Here is a 19,588-nt window from a genome sequence, read left to right as displayed (position 1 = left end):
ATCAACAAGTGAGACTACAGCAAAATAAAAAGCTTCTACACAGCAAAATAAACAATCAACAAAATGAAGAGGCAACTTACAGAATGGGAGAAAATGTTCGCAAACCACATATTACATAAGATGTTAATATCCCAAATATATAAGGAACTCATACAACTCAATAGCAAAATACCAAATAATCCAATTAAAACATGAACAGAGGAACTGAATACATATTTTTCCAAAGAATACATATAAATGGCCAACAATTACATGAAGAGATGTTCAAAACCAAACCAAAATGATATATTGTCATTTGAGTAAGATATTAGAATAGCTATTATCAAAAGGACAGAAGATAAGTATTGGCGAGGATGTGTTGGTGAGAATGTAAATTGGTACACTATGGAAAATGGTATGGAGGTTCCTCAAAATATTAAAAATAGAACTACCATATTATCCAGCAATCCCACTTCTGGATATTTATCCAAAGGAAATCATATCACTATCTTGAAGAGATATCTGTATCTTCATGTTCACTGCAGCATTATTCACAATAGCCAAGACATGAAAACAATCTAAGTGTTCATTGACAGATGAAGAGATAAAGAAAATTATATACAAGGTATTGTTTAGAAATGAGAAATAAGAAAACCCTGCCATTTGCAGTGGCATAGATAGACCTAGACGACATTGTGCTAAGTGAAACAAGTCAGACAAAGAAAGACAAATACTACATGATCTCACTTATATATGGAGTCTATTTTAAAAAAGCCAAATTTATAGAAACAGACAGTATGATGTTGGTTGCCAGGGACAGGGGATTAAGGGAAATGGGGAAATGTTGGTCAAAGAGTACAAACTTCCAGTTATAAGATTAATAAGTTCTGGGGATCTATTTTACTAAATGGTGACTATAGTTAACAATACTGTATTATATACTTCAAAGTTGCTAAAAGAGTAGATCTTAAGTGTTTTCACCACATGTAAAAATTTTATGATTATTCTGCAATATATATGGGTATCACATCAGCATGTTGTACACCTGAAACTATGTTATTTATCAAGTATGTATATCTCAATAAATCTGGGAGAAAAAAAGGAAAAAAAAAGGACATGTAATATGGGATCCTGGGACATAGAAAGAACATTAGTGGGTCAACTGATGAAATTTGAGTAACATTTGTAGTTTAATTAGTATCTTATCAGTTAATTTCCTGGATTTGATCATTACATATGGTTATATAAAATGTTAACATTTGGAAAAGTTATATGATGGGTATACAGTCATTTTTGTACTATTTTTGAAGCTTTTCTGTCATCTGAAATTATTTCAAATTAAAATTAATAAAATTTTGTGAATCTGTTCTAGGGCCCTACCCTTCATGGATTCTGATCTAACCATACTGGGGTAGAGCCCAAGCATCAGTAATGTTTAAAGTTTCTTTGGGTGATTATAATCTACAGCCAAGTTTAAGAACTAAGACCTTTATTTAGTGGTCCTCAAAGTGTTGTCCCTGGACCAGCAGCATCAGTATTACCTGAGAACTCATTAGAAATGAAAATTCTCAGGCCCCAACCCAGATCTACTGAGTCAGAAACTGGTGGTAGCACCTCTGTTTTAGCAAGCCCTCCAGATGATCTGATGCATGCTTAAGTTTGAAAACCAGTGCTATTAACAGAACTTAGCACAATGATAGGACATGTCACATGAACAAATCAATTATGTGTTTACGAAGTTATTTAAATCAACTGTTGTCATAATCAATGGTTAATCGGCAAGGTACCTGAAGTAGTGATACATAATCACATATAAAATTAAATCTATTCTAGGTGGTCATTTATTCAACACTTATTTGAGTATCTATTATATGGCAGACTATGCTAGGTGCAGATATAAAACAGTGAATAATAAGATGCAGTCCCTACCCAAAGGAACTTTAAAAAGTTTTAATACAATTCAGTGGAATAAGTGCAATGATAGAACTTCTACAGAAGCAGACAGGAGGGTCACATATGCAAGTCAAGGAAGCCTTCTCAAAGAGGGGCAAGTTTTAAAGGAGGAACAGGAGTCAGACTAGTCTTCCCCAGTTCTTGGAGGAGGAAGGCTGGAAGGAATGGACAGAGAGAAGATAGTGGCTCAAACTATGACTGCAGAATGAAGGTTGGAAATTAGGAAATGAATTAGAGAAAAAGGATATTGAATCAATAGAAAAAAGAAGAGAGAAGAATCGAGGACAGAGATAGTGTCTCCCTTGTTTCAGACAAAAGTTTGAGACACTTGGGTAGGTGTTACTATCATTCATTCTTACGAAGAATACAGGAGGTGAAACATGGATCATCATTTCATTTATTTCTCAGATTCTCTGTAAAAACTGTTCTGCTTACCACCTGCCCCCACAGGAAGAACAGATCACCAAAAGAAGTAGGTTGGAACTTTTTAAAACAAGCCTAGCAGTAAACTGAATTATCTTGTACACTCTCCTTTATCTTCACTGAATTCTATTACCACGCAGTTAGGGGTACAAAATCTCATCTGGGGCAAATAGACAATGATTTCCTATTATAGGCAGAATAATCCTGAGATTATTAAGATTCTTATGATGATTTTATACTCTAGGATATGTCTGAAGAATAGATTACATACAATCAAAGGTTTGTATTTGTATATTATTCTTAAGGACATCTTCAGAAATGGTATCTATTGCACTGATAAGCCTACAGTGGACAAAGGATTATGTCATAAGAAGCTGACATTTGACATATCACAAGTCAACTTGACATTTAGTTTTTCTTCAACTTTATGCCGAAATTTATCTCAAAATGAGGATTAAGAAAAAAATTCAAACCATAAGAAAGGTGGAAGACAAGAAAAAATTTGTATAGAGGTTTTCTAAGAAAAAAATAACAGAATTCCCTAAAATTTCTTTACTGCTATGATATTACTAAGTTGCAATACTGATTCCCATGAATTTAAAAATAATGTACAGTAGTCCCCTGTAATCTGCAGGGGATATGTTCCAAGCCCCCCCAGTAGATGCCTGAAACTGCAGACAGCCCTGAATTCTATATAAACTAAGTTTTTTCCTGTGTACATACATATGATAAAATTTAATTTATAAATTAGGCACAAGTAAAAGATTAACAACAATTAATAAAATAGAACAATTATAACTACACTGTAATAAAAATCATGTGAATATGTTCTCACCAGTCTTATTGTACTGTACTCACCCTTCTTCTTGCAATGATGTGAGATGATGCAATGCCTATATGATCAGATTGAGTGGGGTGAACGACATAGGTATTATGACATAGCATTAGGTTACTATAAGGGTTACTTGAACACATGCACTGCATTATGACAGTCGATCTTATAACCGATGTGGGTACTAAGTGACTAATGAGCAAGGAGCTTATACAGTGTGAGATTTCATCACAGTACTGAGAATGGTGCACAGTTTAAAAATTATGAACTGTTTATTTCTGGAATTGTCCATTTAATGTTTTCAGACTGTGATTGATTGTGGGCAACTGAAACCATGGAAAGCAAAACCATGGATGAGGGGGCATTACTGTATTCAGTTTTAGTTTACAAGGTTTATTATTTCATGATAAATAATCAACAGGTGGCAGCACATACTATTCTTAAAGTTTCAATCTGTGCAAAAGATGGGCTCCTGAGAAGTTATGTATAAATTAAGCTTTTGGAAATTGAATTCTATTTTAACATTTCAGAACTCCTTTCCTAATTTCTGATTGGTGTGCAATAAACAATGGCTTCTGAAGTTTAAAGTTTCTCCTTATCCTCTGTAAATTAACAAGACAACACTTAAATGAATCAGAGAAACATTCCAATAAAACCTTTGCTTCTGTGAATAATCTCATTCCTAACGTATTCAGTATTTCATGTTTCAGGTACATTTGAATATGCATATTGAGTTAAGGTAGGGGTACATACTGCATTCCATTGTTCATAGAAAAAAATCTGAAGTGTATTGATGGATGAGTGTAACAAATGATAAGATCCACAATGGATTATTTGTGGAGTACTTTGGTTCTCAGCATGGTGCTTACTTGCTGACTGCACATGTTCCTCCAAAGGTGGTTCATCTGCTCCCTGAACTGAAGCATATCCAGATGATGCAGTCTCACTGCGATTATCAACTTCATGAGGAGAGGCACTATTGGATATTCCATTGGATACAGGGACTTGTAAAGACACTGATCCATCTTCAACATCCCCCTTTGAAAAGCATTTGAACAAATTAAAAGACTTTCAGACTATATGCTTTTCTTTAACATACCATATAATGTTTATTCATAAGTGACTTATTATAGCAATGCTTTTAACCTTTTAAACCTATAATCTCTTTTAATAATCACAAAAATGTCTTGCTGGTCCCAGCCAGAGAAGTTGGAGTAACTGGGTCCACCAATGGGGAAAAAGGTGTTACAAACAGATTTTCGTCACCCCTGACATATTCATCTGGGTGATGCTAGCACTTCATAATACAATGACTGGTACAAGGTAGTCAATCAAAAAGAAAACCTCATGCTATTCTGTAGGGGAATTGAGAATCATGTTATTCTCTATACCTCCTACAATCAGGAAGAGTTTGTTGAGTTTGATCCTCTGTTGGGTGTACTGTGGGAGAAGTAGTTTTTATTTTTAATTTACCAAATATAATTTAATATTTATTATACTTTCTGGAACTATACAAGCTCATTAAGCTACAAGTTTCATTGCTATGGAATAGTAACATGGTAAAAAAATGAAAAAGGGGTATCAGAAGCCAGGTGGTAGTTTAGAAGGTTATTACTTCAAATTCTAACCAAAAACCAGGTACATTTGAGGAAAGGGGTGGGGAATGAAAATGGAGGTGATATAAGCAGGTACAGCTCCTGATATAAACTGTAAGTATATCACATTACAAAGCTAAAATAAGCATGTTATTCTCCTGAAGGCTCAGGTACATAAATAATGCATTGCTTAAGTTTCCTCATATAAATAGTTTAGTAATGTTTACCTCAATTCCCAAAGCTTTGAGTATGTCACATTTGCACATAGGACAAGTCCTGTGTTCTAACAGCCATGGGTCAACACATGTCTTATGGAAAATATGGCTAATGAAGAAAAAAAAACACATAACTTATTTATCAGTTGTGAAATAGCAACAACACTTTGCCTAATATACTACAGGTTACCCTATAATTTTACTTCATATTTTAACAGATGATTTTTTTCTTTTAAACACTATTATAGTAGCAATTTTCAACCTTTTTCATCTCATGGCACGTATAAACTAATTACTAAAATTCTGCAGCACACTAAAACATATTTTTTGCCTGACAAAAATCATTATAATTTTGATTCATTCACACGGGATGGCTATGATTGTGTTGGCTATTGTCATTTCTTTTTATTTGACAATCTATGGGAAGAGGTCAATGCCCTTGACTAAATAGTCAGGTATTGCATGTTTTAAGAATTCTTGCAGCACACTGGTTCAAAATCACTACATTATAGCATAAATACTAAGAGCCACAGAAGCAAAATTTGGAAATTGCATAATATAGTATTTTTTAAATATAAAAAGCCTTATTGCTCTAGTTAAAAAGAAATAGTTTCAGTAGTCATTACTTGAAAAATGGCTCAGATGCTGCTGACCTAAGACTTTGTTCAGTATTTCATATCTTAATTATCTTGTCATTCCCTAACTGTAACATGGTATGTTTGGTCATTCCCAATAATATAGTACAATATTGTATTGAGTACAACACACTGTTGATACTTTAGGCAATGTGATACATTCCAAGAACCACTATTTAATAGCTAAAAGAGTGTTAAGAAAACTTTCAGGACGGGGATAAAACAAAAGAATAAATACTTCCAAGTAGGTGATAATAAGTTGATTTTAAGTTTTTTTTCCTTAGTAGGATTTTTAGAATGAATTTAAACAATCCAGTATGTGTGTGTGTGTCTATACAAATAAATTATGGTGCTGACTAGGTTCTCAATTTATATGGAACTATGTTCCTAATTGCACCAGATTAAAGAAACTTTATATAATTAGCCTTACAGTAATTTCAATGATATTTAAAAATAAAGCATTCTCCTATATTTAAATAAAAATAATTTAAATTAAATACATCAATTTGGAAATATTCAAAATAGTTTCCCCCATTACAATCAATTTTGTAAATCAGCTACTCTTATTGATAATATAAATGGAAATCAAACTTACTTGCAGGTTAAGATGCGAACTAAATCATTTGGTTTATACAGTTCAATACACACAGCACAACTATCTCCATCAGGGCCAATTTCCTATGAGCAAATAGTTATTATTACTCTGATAGATAAGAAACAATACATTAAACTACAGAGCAACATCATAAATGTATGTATTTAAATTGTATAAAGTCCTATAGAAGGAGGAACATCATATCACTAATGACTATTTTAAATAAGCAATTTAAAATTATTTTGTCTTAATTGAAGAAAAGTGTAACTTTAGAAACAGGGTAGAAAAGTGGTTGCTAGGTGCTGGTAGTGGAAGAAATACAGAGAAGTTTGTATAAGGGTACAAACTTTCAGTTATAAGGTCTGAGGATCTAATGTAAAACATGGTGACTATAGTTGGTAACACATTATATAATTGAAATTTAAAATAAAAAGTATTTAGACTTAAAATGTAAGAATGAAACAAAGAGAACTGATGGATGTGGGCAACGGTGTGGTGACTACAAGGGGGAGTATGGAGACAGGTGGAGGAGGGTATAGGGAGAATAAATGATGATGAAAGGAGACTTGACTTGGGGTGGTGAACCACACAGTACAATGTAAAAATGATGTGTTATAGAATTGTGCACCTGAAACCTGTATAATTTTGTTAACCAGTGTTACCTCAATAAATTCAATAAAAAGGAAAAAAAAGTAAAATAATAATGTCGACCAAAAGGGGAATAGCCCAAAGAGAAATGTGTAGCTCTAATTTAAACATTTTTCTAGTTTTAGAAGTTATAAAATGCAATTTGTACAATTTTTTAGCTATCTTGTACCATTTAAAGAAAATTAAGACTTCTGGTCAAGTTGGTGGCCTAGGTAAACACTTCTTGCCTCCTCATAAAACCACATCAAAATTACAACTAAATTATAGAACAACCATCACTCAGAACCATAAGAAATTGAGTTGAATAGAAGTCTGACAATGATGGAATTAAAGAAACCACATCCATCTAGACTGGTAGGAGGAGGGGAGAGATGTGGAATGGGCTGGTCCCATATCCATGTGTGGTGGATAAAAATTTGGGAAGGGTATCTTGTGAGCAGAGTCCCAGCCTCACACCAGGGTTCCCAGCCCAGAATTCCACTGCCAGGAAGATAAGTGCTCATAACTTCTAGCTGCAAAAACTAGCAGGGATTGAATCAGGGGAAGAAACTTCTCGAGTCCCAAGTAGTTCCTCTTAAAGAACCCACACACAAACTTACTCAGACTCACTCCCTTTGAGCTCCAGCACCAGGGTAGCACCTTGAAAGGCCCCAGTGGCATACATGGATGAACTGAAATGTCTGGCATCAGACTGAGAGCTGGGGGATAGCTTTATCCCAGACAGAAAAGTAGGCAGAAGCCATTGTCCGTTTTCTGAACCCTCCTCCCACAGATCCACAGAACTGCCAGGTGGGTGCCGTATCTGAGACTCCACCAACCTGTCTAACACTGTTTGGTCCACCCTGGAGATCCTGTGAGGCTCCATTCCAACCAACTTACAGCTGCTAACAGTGGCTTTTCCATAGGAATTGGTGGTCTTGGTTCACGCTTCACAAGTTCCTAAATCCTTTCAAACAAGCAACAGCCAGCTTCAGGGAGTCACCAGCCCCCATACATCTTACTAAGTGGCCCAGGCATGGCACTAGCAGCAGTCATCTCAGATTGCTTTATAGCTTAAGCAGGGTGGCCCATAGCAAAACACAGGTGGGGACTGACCTTGCCCTACACTACCTGGGAAACTCCATGGCCTGTGCACCCAGTGACAGCTACAGATCCTGTCAGAGCACCACCACCCTGCCCCTGCACGGCTGATCCACAAAGGGCAGAGGTTGGTGGTCAGTGGACACAGCCTATGCTTGCAGCTGACCAGACTGGGTAAATCCCTTCCACAGACCTGCCAACAGGATCCAAGGATCAACTACAAGAGGAGGGTGTACTCAGCCCACATGAAGGTCATATCTCAAGTACCCAGCTTGGGTGATAGGGGAGGCTGTGCCACTGGACCCTACAGGACACCTACTATATTAGGCCACGCTACCAAGACAGAGAATCGAAGCAGCTCTACCTAATACATAGAAATAAACACAGGGACACTGCCAAAATGAGGAGACAAAGAAACATGACCCAAATAAAAAAAAAAACATATCAAAACTCCAGAAAAATAACTAAATAAAATGGAGATGAGCAATCTATCAGATGCAGAGTTCACTAGTTATAAGGATGGTCAAGGAACTTATTGAGGGACTCAGCAGCATAAAAAAGACCCAGTCAGAAACAAAGGATACACTAACAAAAAATGTATAGGGAAACAACACTAGAGTGGATGAAGCCAAGAATCAAATCAATAATTTGGAACATAAGCAAAACACAACCAATCAGAACAAGAAGAAAAACTAATTTAAAAAACTGAGGATACTATAATCAGACTCTGGGACAACTTCAAGGATTCCAATATTTGCATCATAGGGGTGCCAGAAGGAGAAGAGAAAGAGCAAGAAATTGGAATTCTATTTGAAAAAAACAATGAAGGAAATCTTCCCTAATTTGGTGAAGGAAATAGACTTGCAAGTCTAGGTAGCACAGAGTGTCCCAAACAAGGTGGATGCAAAGAGGCCCACTCCAAGACACATCATAATTAAAATGACAAAGGTTAAAGATAAAGAGAGACTCTTAAAGGCAGCAAGAGAAAAGCCATTAGTTACATATAGGGGGCTTCCCATAAGCCTGTGAGCTGATTTCTCAAAAGAAACTTTGCAGGCTAGATGGGATTGGCAAGAAATATTCAAAGTCATCAAAAGTAGGAACCTACAACCCAGATTGCTTTACCCAGCAAAGATATAATTGAGAATCTAAGGGCAGATAAAGAGTTTCCCAGACAAGAAAAAACTAAAGGAGTTCATCATCACCAAACCATTATTATATGAAATGTTAAAGGGGCTTATTTAAGAAAGAGAAGAAGACCAAAACTATGAGCAATAAAATGGCAATAAATACACATCTATCAACAATTGAATCTAAAAAACAAATTAAGCAAACAAGAACAGGGACAGAATCATAGATATGGAGAATGGTTTGATGGTTGTTGGATAGGAGTGGGTATGGTGGAATGTGTGAAAATGTGAGAGGATTAAGAAGTACAAATAGGTGGTTACAGAATAGCCATGGGGATGTAAAGTACAGTATAGGAAATGGAGTAGCCAAAACACTTATATGCATGACCCATGGACATGAACAATGGTGTGGGGATACATGAGGGACTGGAGGGTGCTGGATGCATGGGGGCAAATAGGAAAAAATTGGGGCAACTGTAATAGCATAATCAATAAAATCTGATTAAAATAAAATCAAATCACTGCTGAAAAATGTAAAGAAAATTAAAATATAATTCACATACAGTAAAATTCACTTTTTAGTATTCAGTTTTGCAAATTCATACCAGTATACAGTCACTTAATTGCCACCACAATCAAGATATAAGAAAGTTTTATTACCTCAACAAATCCCTCTGTATCCATTCGTAGTTATCCTCTCCTTTCACCCCCACCCTCTGGCAACCACTGATCTGTTTTCAGTTCCTATACTTTTGGCTTTTCCAGAATATTATATAAATGGACTTCTGCATTTGATTCTGGCTTCTTTCACTTAATGCATTTGAGATTCATCCATATTGTTGTGTGTATTGGTGGGGTCGCTTCCCTTTAAATTGCTAAATAGTATTCCAGAATATGGATGTACCACCGTTGTTTTTACATTCACTATTTGAAGGACATTTGTGTTCTTTCCCATTTTTTGGTAATTATTAATAAAGCTGAACAATTGTGTATAAGTTTTTATGTGAACATATTTTTTCCTCTAGGGTAAATATTATTAGTGAGATTTCTGGGTTGTTTGGAAAGTGTATATTTGGTTTCATAAAAATTTGCCAAACTGTTTTCCAAACTGGCTATACCTTGCAATCTCACCAGGAAATTTATGACAGTGATAATTTTCCACATCTTGGCCAGCTTTTGGTGTTGTCAGTTGTATTGGTTTTAGGCATTCTAATGAATGTGCTGTGGTATCTAACTGTGGCTTTATTTGTATTTCTCTAATGACTAATGATATGGACATCTTTTTATGTGCTTTTTTTTTTTTTTGCCATCCATATATATCCTTTGGTACAATGTCTGTTTTGCCCACTTTTCGCTACATTTCTTTTTATGTTGAGTATTGAGAGTCCTTTATATATTCTGGATACAGCTTTTATCAGGTATGGAGTTTTCAAATATTTTCTTCTAGTCCATTGCTTGTCTTTTCATTCTCTTAACACTGCCTTTCAAAGAGCAAAAAGTCTTAATTTTGACAGTGTTAAATTTTGCATTTAAAAAAAAAATATTTATTTATTTTTAGACAGAGGGGAAGGGAGGGGGAAAGGGAGAGAAACATCACTGTGTGGTTATCTACTCAGTGGTCACATGCCCCCTACTGAGGGCCTAGCCCACAACCCAGGGACAAATATACTGAGCCACACCAGCAGGGGCCAAATTTCTCATTTTTTTAATGGACACGTTTTTGGTATCACATGAAAGTAATCTTTGTCTAACCCAAGTAATGAAGGTATTTTTCTTTGAAGTTTTCTTCTGAAAATTCATAGTTCTATATTTTATATTTAGGCCTGTGATCAATTTTGAATTATTTTTTACAAAGTGCATAAAGTATGGATTGAGGTTCACTTTTTCACATGTGGATATTCAATCATTGCATATGGAGTGCCAACAATTGGCTATTCCTTTTTTTATCAAATTACATTGGTACTTTTGTCAAAATCAATTAATCATATATGTGTAGGTCTATTTCTGGACTCTCTCTTCTGTACCATCGATTTAAATAAAGATCTCTCTTTTCTCCAATACCACAATATCTTTAAAAAAATTTTTATTGTTGTTCAATTACAGCTGTCCCCATTTTCCCCCATTACTCTCCCCTGCCCTACCCATCCGCCTCCCACACTCAATCCTCTCCACCCCCGTTGTCTTTGTCCATGGGTCCTTTATACATGTTCCCTGACTTAACCCTTTCCCTTCTTTCCCCCGTTGTCCCCCTCACCCAACCCTTCTGGTCATTGTCAGTTTGTTCTTTATTTCCATGTCTCTGGCTCTATTTTCCTTGCTTGTTTTATTGATTAGGTTCCAATTATAGGTGAGATTATATCCATACAACAATATCGTGACTACTGTAGCTTTAAAATAATCCTGCAAATCAGGTAATGTTAGTCATCCAATTTGTTCTTCTTTATAAAAATTGCAAACAGCCGAAGTATCCATCAGTAGATGAGTGGATTAAAAAGTTGTGGTACATTTACACAATGGAATACTACATGGCTGTAAAAAGAAGAAAATCTTACCTTTTGTGAGAATGGATGGACCTGCAGATTATTATGCTAAGTGAAATAAGCCAATCAGAGAAAGACAAAGACCAGTTGATCTCACTTATGTGTGGAATCTAATAAAATATGAGGTGGGACCCAAGAAAAAGTTTGAATTATCTTCTGGAGGGCAGACCCCTTTTAGTCAAAGATTCCCCCACTTGGTGAGTGTTCTAGAAATCCATCTGTATCAGTGTACCAGTTGGCATTGTTGTGAGAGGCTGCATTTGGTTTCAGTGAAAAATTTTTTAAGACTCTCAACATATTTGCCCATTTCATGATGGGTGATTTAGGAGCACACCTGCCCACTGCCCACTCAGCAGCGCTGAGTGTTCATCAGTTTTTGACCAAAGCCAGCATAGCCCCTGTGCCTCACCCCCCTATTCAACAGATCTTGTCCCGAGCAATTTTTTGTTGTTGTTTTCCCAGATAAAAAAAGTCCTCAAAGGGAAATGTTTGCCAGTGTGGAAGGGTGGAACAAAAAATGGCAGAAACACTAAAAGGCATAAAAATTGACAAGTTCAAAACTGTTTTAAGCTGTGGGAAAAAAGTCTCTATTGCTGTATTGAATGGAATGGAGAGTACTATGAAGGTGACTGAAGTTTAAACATGTAAGAATGAATACACAATTTTTTATAAATAAATTCCAGGTTTTTGGGTTCCCTCTTGTAAACTGATGAACAAAATAGAAACAGAGGTATGGTTACATGGAACAGACTGAAAGCTGTCAGAGGTGAAGGAATTAGCCAAAGAACATATATGCATGACATATAGACACAGACAACAGTGAGGGGATGGCCAGTGGGAAGGGGGAACAAGGGCTGGGTGGAGGTGGGTAAAGGGAAGGTATGGAGACATCTGTAACGGTGTCAGCAATAAAAATAAAGTTAAAAATTGTTTTGGTTATTGTAGTTGTTTTGTTTTCCTCATAAGCCTAGAATCAACTTGTCAATTTCTACAAAAGATCCACTAGGATTTTGATTGAAACTGCATTGAATCTATAGATTAGTTTGACAGGGGGATTGACATTTTGTCAACAGTGAGTCTTTGGAGTCATGCACATGTATGTATCTCCATTAATTTAGGTCTTCCTTGATTTTTTCCCATGTTTTGCAGTTTTCAGTATATAGATCTTGTACCTATTTTATAAGATTTATAACTATTTAATGGTTTTGATGCTATTATAAATGGTATTCTTTATTTCAGTAAGTTCTATAGATAGCTTTGATATACATTTTACACAATGATGGTATTTTTCAACTGTCCTAAATCTGAACCTAACTGTTCAAGTAAAGTTATACTGAAGCACTGTATTAGCTTCCTGTTGTTGCTAAAGCAAATTACTATTACTTAGTAGTTTAAAATAACACATATTTATTCTCTCATTGTCATGGAAATCATAATTTTAAAAATCAAAGTGTTGACAGTGCTGTGCTGCCTCTGAAGGATTCAAGGGAGAATTCCTTTTTTTTTCCTTTTCCATATTCTAGATGTTGTGTGCATTCCTTGGCCCATGGCACCTTTCTTGTATCACCCAAAACTTTTGCTTCCATTGTCATGCCTGCTACTGTACTGTAGTCAAATCTCCCCCTTCCTCACTCTAACAAGATATTGATTATATTTAGGACCCACCTAGATAATCCAGAATAATCTCCCCATCTCAAGATCCTTAATTTAGTCACGTCTTCAAAGTCCTTTTTGTCATATAAAGTAACATTCACAGGTTCGAGAGATTAGGAACTAGATAACTTTGGGGGACATTTTTAGCATACCTCCAACATTAAATACATTTTTAAAAGTCAGTAAGATTTATAAATTCCAATGAAAAAACTACTTTGGAAGAAGACTTAGCTTTCTCAATGGCCAGCTAAGTGTTGCTTTAAAACACAAAGCATTTTCAAGTCATAAATATACCTTGTCTCCTTGTTTCAGTGTGCGTAGTTGAAGTCTTCCAATAGCTTTTTTAGCATCTGCCTTTAATTGTCTCTGTAATGAAAAATAATAGATATTACAAAAACTATTTTTTAAAAAAATGCAATGATAGAGATTAATAAATATTTATTCAGTTAAATAAATTTTTAAAAGATAAGATTTTAATTAACCATAATAAATGTTCTATTTATCAGGCAGGATTTTTCAAATTACTGAAACTTTTCACTTTTTCCCTGCCTTCTTAAACAGCATCTTTGGGCTACAATGGTAAAGCTACATAGCCCCATTCCAAATGGATTCAGATGCTATGAAGTTTCAAGACAATTTTCCTATTTTCAAGCTCAGAGAACCTTAAAAGTGTATCTTTTCCAGTTTTAAAAATCATTTCTCACTTGGAAGAAAGTACACACAATTAAAATTCAATTGGACCTAGATTCAAAATCTGATTTTATTACTTATTAAATAAATAATCCTGGAGAAGTCATTTAATTCTTTGAGCTTGTTTACATATCTATAAAATGAGGATGATACCAATCCTTACAGTGTTATTTGGTATTATGGAAAAATTAGTGTTTATAATCACTACTGCCTTATAAGGAGGGTGGCTTCTGAGAGTGGTAGACCTGTTTTGTTCCCACTGAGCATATACCTACAAGAGTCTGGGCACGCAAAGGTGAGCTCCAGACTCACATAGGGAATAAGGACTAAAATGTTTTACATAATTAAGTCAGAACTGAAGTTGGGGTATAGGGGAAATCTGAGAGATGAGGGAAAGATAAGAGAGTAAACAATGAACTGGCCAAAAGAAAAAAAAAATCCCAGATGGTATGAAACATTCAGTGCTAATCTGAAGTTATTTGTGATGCTGCAAAAATATCTTCTGTCTCTTTCACTAAAATCTACTTTATACACAAATATCTCAAGTAAATATATGTGTAAATTGAAGAAGAGGCCAGGTATCACAGCTGGATAGATGCTGTATGGAATAGAGAGATAGGGTGTGCAGCATGTCAAGATAATAAGCAATCTTCCTATTTTTGAACTGCAAAATGAACAAACTTGGTAGAAATTCAGCAAAAAGTAGGCACTTAAACCAGAGGTTATTGTGAGAAGGTAAACAGCTTCCTCATCCCCATATATACACCTCCATCCCCAGCAGGAAAGCCCACATCTGACATCCAGGTTATGTGAAAATTAGAAATAATTTAAATAGTCTGAAGCATAATATCTGGCATACAATACACACTCAATAAAAAGTGTTTTTAAAGATTTTATTTATTTGTTTTTAAAGAGGGGAAAGGAAGGAGAAAGAGAGGGAGAGAAATGTCAATGAGTGGTTGACTCTCAGGCACCCCCTAAGTGAGGACCTGGCCCACATCCCAGGCATGTGCCCTGACTGGGAATTGAACTGGTGACCCTTTGGTTTGCAGACCAGCACTCAATCCACTGAGCCACAACAGCCATGGCAATGAAATGTTTATTAAATGAAAATAAATACTACTACTCAAAAATATGGGTAACATTCTTGTAACACATTTTTATATATCTGTAGCAAATATATTTTAAAATGGAATAATCCATGCATGTAGGTATGTGAGGAAATTCCTTAATGCCCAAACCTACCTTCTATATCAGATATCATTTTGTGAAAGGTATTTGTCTTGATTCCAAAAAGATTACTAGTCAAACTATTTCTTTGCTGTCACAGGAACAGCAGAAAATTCTGAGATTGTTACTTAATAGAAACAGTTAACAGGAAGGCCTAGTCCTCAGAGGAAAGAAGTACTAATTGAGGCTCCCTTATTCTCACTTTTGGACCTAATTGTGAGTTAACTCATGTAATGCAGGAACTCCAAACCAGGGAATTGCATTTGTGTTCATGATATTCTGAAAACAAATCACCTGGAAGACCAGCAGATATGGACATACTGTGGACATGCTGCTTGTTACTCACTCTACATGGAGTGCACCAATGGTGGTCAATCGGTGCAAGAAGGACCGCACCCTGCCTCCAGCATTGGTGCTATTTATAGGGTGAGGGAGGAGGGAGCATCAGTTGCATGTGAAAATTCTACACTTTGTGATAAACACAGGAGCCTTGAGAGGGCTGTGACATCCAGATACAGACTGTTTTCCTTGTCCTTATGGCTGCTGGCCATGCAGCCGCCTGTTCTCTGAGGTTGTGTGGGGGCCATATCCTGAGTTATCCCACAACTCACAAGGAGAATTCTATGATGGCACTTTATCTTAAGCACAAATATTTTCCCTTCTATTTTATTACTTGAATCATAAGTAAATAATAGAGTGACAGTAAAAGGAACTACATTTAGGATCTTGAGAACAAGAAGAATGCTTAGAGGTCACCTAGCCTGATATCTAATCTGAAATAACAAAACTAAAGACCAAAGATGAAGAATGCCATACTCAAAATCTCTGAGTTGTTAGTGTCAGTCCCACTGAAGACCAGAGTTAAGTCTTCCTTCCCAACATTAAGGAAGCCATCTTTTTTCACTGTGGCTTGGAGCAGGGAGCTAGTATCATTTCCTTATATTTATATAGACATTATAATTTAAAAATATTTTTTATATCTATTACCTCATTTAATCTTCAAAGCAACCTCCTGAAATAGATAATATCCTCATTTTAAAGATGAGAAAACGGTGGCTTGGAAAAAATAAAAAACAAAAACAAAACAAACAAAAAATTTGTCCAAAAGGGCATGCAGTCTCTAAATGATAAAGCTGTTCCAGTAAGAAGAGTTTCAGTAAGGAACTCTTTATATTCCGAGATCTTATTACAAGAACTCAAATAACTTTTGAAGTTTTTCCAACTCCTGGATTCTATGGTTTGTCAAATTGTTTCAAGTCCTTAAAGTGAAAAACCAGTATGCCCACAGGACCCTGGCCTAGAATTCCGAACATCATATTTTCTTTTTATATAGCTCATGAACTATTTAGATACCAAAACTAGAAAAATGTAGATGATAAATACACCAAGAAGAGAAAATGGGAAAAGAAAAACATGTAGTTGATGAGCCTTTGACAATAATCTTAAACTTTGTCTTTACAGCACTTCTGATTTAAGCTTAAGCAAGAAGCTCTACAACATAATTGGAGAAATGCACTGGCAAGGAAATGATACAACTTTAATGTATTTACTTGGTTAAGTCTATATAGTATGATTTCTTATTCCAAAATATGCAGTGAAACACAATAGAAATGCCTGAATCTTGAGTGTTAGTGCTTATCAATTTATTAAGAATGAATGTAAAATATATATTATATCCAAGACTAATTGAAATTAATTTGAAGGATGGAATTGAAAGCAAGCTTTCAATGTAATGTCCAAGTCTATGCGAATGAGAAGAGAACTTACATTAATATGAATGCTAATATAAAGTGGGGGATACAAAAATACAAGGCAGGGACTTAAGATGGTGGTGAGATCGGTGGGAGCAGAGTCCACTTCCCCCTGCACATGGGTGAAACACGTAGCCGATCTACTGAGGAACAAAGCGAACAGCCAACAGCACCCCAGCGTTTATGAAGATAGGAGACCAGAAAGTATAGAGGACACTGAGAAAACAGACAGTAAGGGGATTGCTTCAGGACAAAAAGGTCCCTGGGACAAGCGTGGGGGAACAGGGTAACTGCAGCCCCAGGCCCTCACCCACCCAGCAGGCCTGCCGCAGGACTCCTGGGAGAGAGCCAGGTTAATGGCTCCTTCCCCTGCCCAACAAGGCTTGAGCAGCACCAAGAGAGACCTGGTTGCTTGAGGTCTCAGGGAAGGGAATAAGGACCAAGTGGTAAACCCATGGAAACTGTGGGTGCTGGCTGGGGAGAGTTGACAGTTGGGCTGTGTGGGGCCCTGAATCAGACACTCCCCAGTCTAGCGGGAGAGGTGGGCTGTGTGAGAGGACAGGCCCTTCCTTCTATGGAGCTGCAGGTTTGAGCAGGAGGATTTTCTCAAAAGGAAAAAGACCCTCGGGGGCACTTTGGGGAATTCTCCTGCAGCAGCAGCTACAAGTCTCCTCTTCACCTGGCCTACCAAGGCTCCCACTGGGGTTTGGGGGGCATCAGCCCACATCTGAACATGGGAGAGTGCAACTTGGAGGGACCTGAGAACACAAGCACTGAGGAGAGTGCAAATCAAGGAAGGCCCCTCACGCACACCCATAGCCTAGAGGAGGGTGAGTGCCTGAACCTGTAGGTCTGGGGCATTGGAGAGCTGGGGCAGAGGCTGCCCAAATGCTAGTTGGGAACAAGAAGAGCTGGACTAGGCCCCCTGAGTCGGCTGCAGCCAAAAAGACAAGCAAAACAGGCTTGGCCAGTTTGAAGCCAGCAGGCTTTTTAAAAATTTTCTTTTTTAAAGTAATTATTTTCCCATTTTTTAATTGGGTTATTTGTCTTTCTGGAGTGCAGTCATGTGAGTATTTTATATATTTTGGAGATCAGACCCTAGTCTGAGGTATAATTGGCAAATATGTTTGCCCATACGGTTTGTTCTCTTTTCATTTCAATGCTGTTTTCTTTAGCCATGCAGAAGCTTTTTATTTTGATGAGGTCCCATTTGTTTATTCTTTCCTTTATGTCCCTGCTTTAGGGGACGTGTCTGTGAGGATGTTGCTGCATGGAAAGTCTGAGATTTTGCTGCCAATGTTTTCCTCTAGGACTTTTATGGCGTGACAACTTATATTTAAGTCTTTTATCCACCTTGAATTTACTTTTGTGTATGGCATAAGCTGGTGATCGAGTTTCATTTACTTCTCCAAGGAAGGCATAGAGACGGACCAGAGACATATGAAAAGATGCTTAGATCACTAGCCATCAGCCAGATGCAAATTAAAACCACAATTAGGTACCATCTCACACCAGTCAGAGTGGACAACATAAACAAATCAACAAACAAATGTGGAAGAGGATGCAGAGAAAAGGGAACCCTAGTACATTGTTGGTGGGAATGCAGACTGGTGCGGCCACTGTGGAAAACAGTATGGAATTTCCTCAGAAAACTGAAAGTGGAACTGCCTTTTGACCCAGCAATTCCACTGCTGGGATTATAACCTAAGAACACTGAAACACCAGTGCAAAATAACCTATGCACCCCAATGTTCATAGCAGCACAATTTACAATAGCGAAGTACTGGAAACAACCTAAGTGCCCATCAGCAAATGAGTGGATAAAAAAACTATGGTACATTTACACAATGGAATTCTACGCATCAGAGAGAAAGAAGGAGCTTATACCCTTTGCAACAGCATGGATGGAACTGGAGAGCATTGTGCTAAGTGAAATAAGCCAGGCAGTGAGGGACAAATACCATATGATCTCACCTTTAACTGGAACATAATCAACAAAAGAAAAAAGCAAACAAAATATAACCAGAGACATTGAAGTTAAGAACAATCTAACAATAACCAGAGGGGAGTGGAGATGGGATAGTGGGGGAGGTGTTTTCAGGAACTACTATAAAGGACACATGGACAAATCAAGGGGGAGTGTGGAGGTGGGGGAGGGAGGTGGGTTTGGCTGGGGTGGGGTGGAGGGGTGGGGAGAACATGCAGACAACTGCAATTGAACAACAATAAAAAATATAAAAATAAAAATACAAAATAATGTAAAAAACCCAATTCTTTATGATTCTCTTTATTATTTTTTTCTTTCTTTTAACACCTTCTTCCTCTTTTTTCTGCTTTCTTGTTCTATTCCTTCTTTCTCTCCCTTTATATCTCTTCTTCCTTGTGCCTTTTTTCTTTTTCAAATCCCCACAAGTGCCACAATAAAACCTGGAACTCTGAAAACACCAGAGTTGGACCCAAAGAGGGGGCATCCCAACAGCTGAGACACTGAAACAGATTTCACTTTGCTACTCCAGAGAACTTGCAAGTTATTGTATATTTGTATTATTATTTTTTCATTATTCTTACATCACTGATTTTATTAGTACTTTTTATCTCTCTTTCTGTTTAGTCTTCTTTGCTTGACTGGTTAATTTGCA

General features: G+C 36.7%; 1 protein-coding gene across 2 annotated transcripts in view; it reads right to left on the bottom strand.

Moving 5' to 3' along the window:
• Positions 1 to 19,588, bottom strand: part of RNF128 (ring finger protein 128) — a 119,607-nt gene that overhangs the window by 5,935 nt on the left and 94,084 nt on the right. For both annotated transcript variants that reach the window (XM_053917536.2, XM_024551647.4), the window contains exons 3-6: positions 13,573 to 13,644; positions 6,228 to 6,310; positions 5,010 to 5,106; positions 4,057 to 4,225 (exon numbers count right to left, since the gene is read on the bottom strand). In XM_053917536.2, the coding sequence (XP_053773511.1) occupies positions 4,057 to 4,225; positions 5,010 to 5,106; positions 6,228 to 6,310; positions 13,573 to 13,644 (421 nt within the window). The remainder of the gene's footprint in view (positions 1 to 4,056; positions 4,226 to 5,009; positions 5,107 to 6,227; positions 6,311 to 13,572; positions 13,645 to 19,588) is intronic.

Source organism: Desmodus rotundus, chromosome X (assembly GCF_022682495.2).
Source record: "Desmodus rotundus isolate HL8 chromosome X, HLdesRot8A.1, whole genome shotgun sequence".
NCBI classification, from domain to species: domain Eukaryota; kingdom Metazoa; phylum Chordata; class Mammalia; order Chiroptera; family Phyllostomidae; genus Desmodus; species Desmodus rotundus.
Note: the sequence above shows the minus strand (reverse complement) of the source record. Positions and strands in the feature narration are given on the sequence as shown.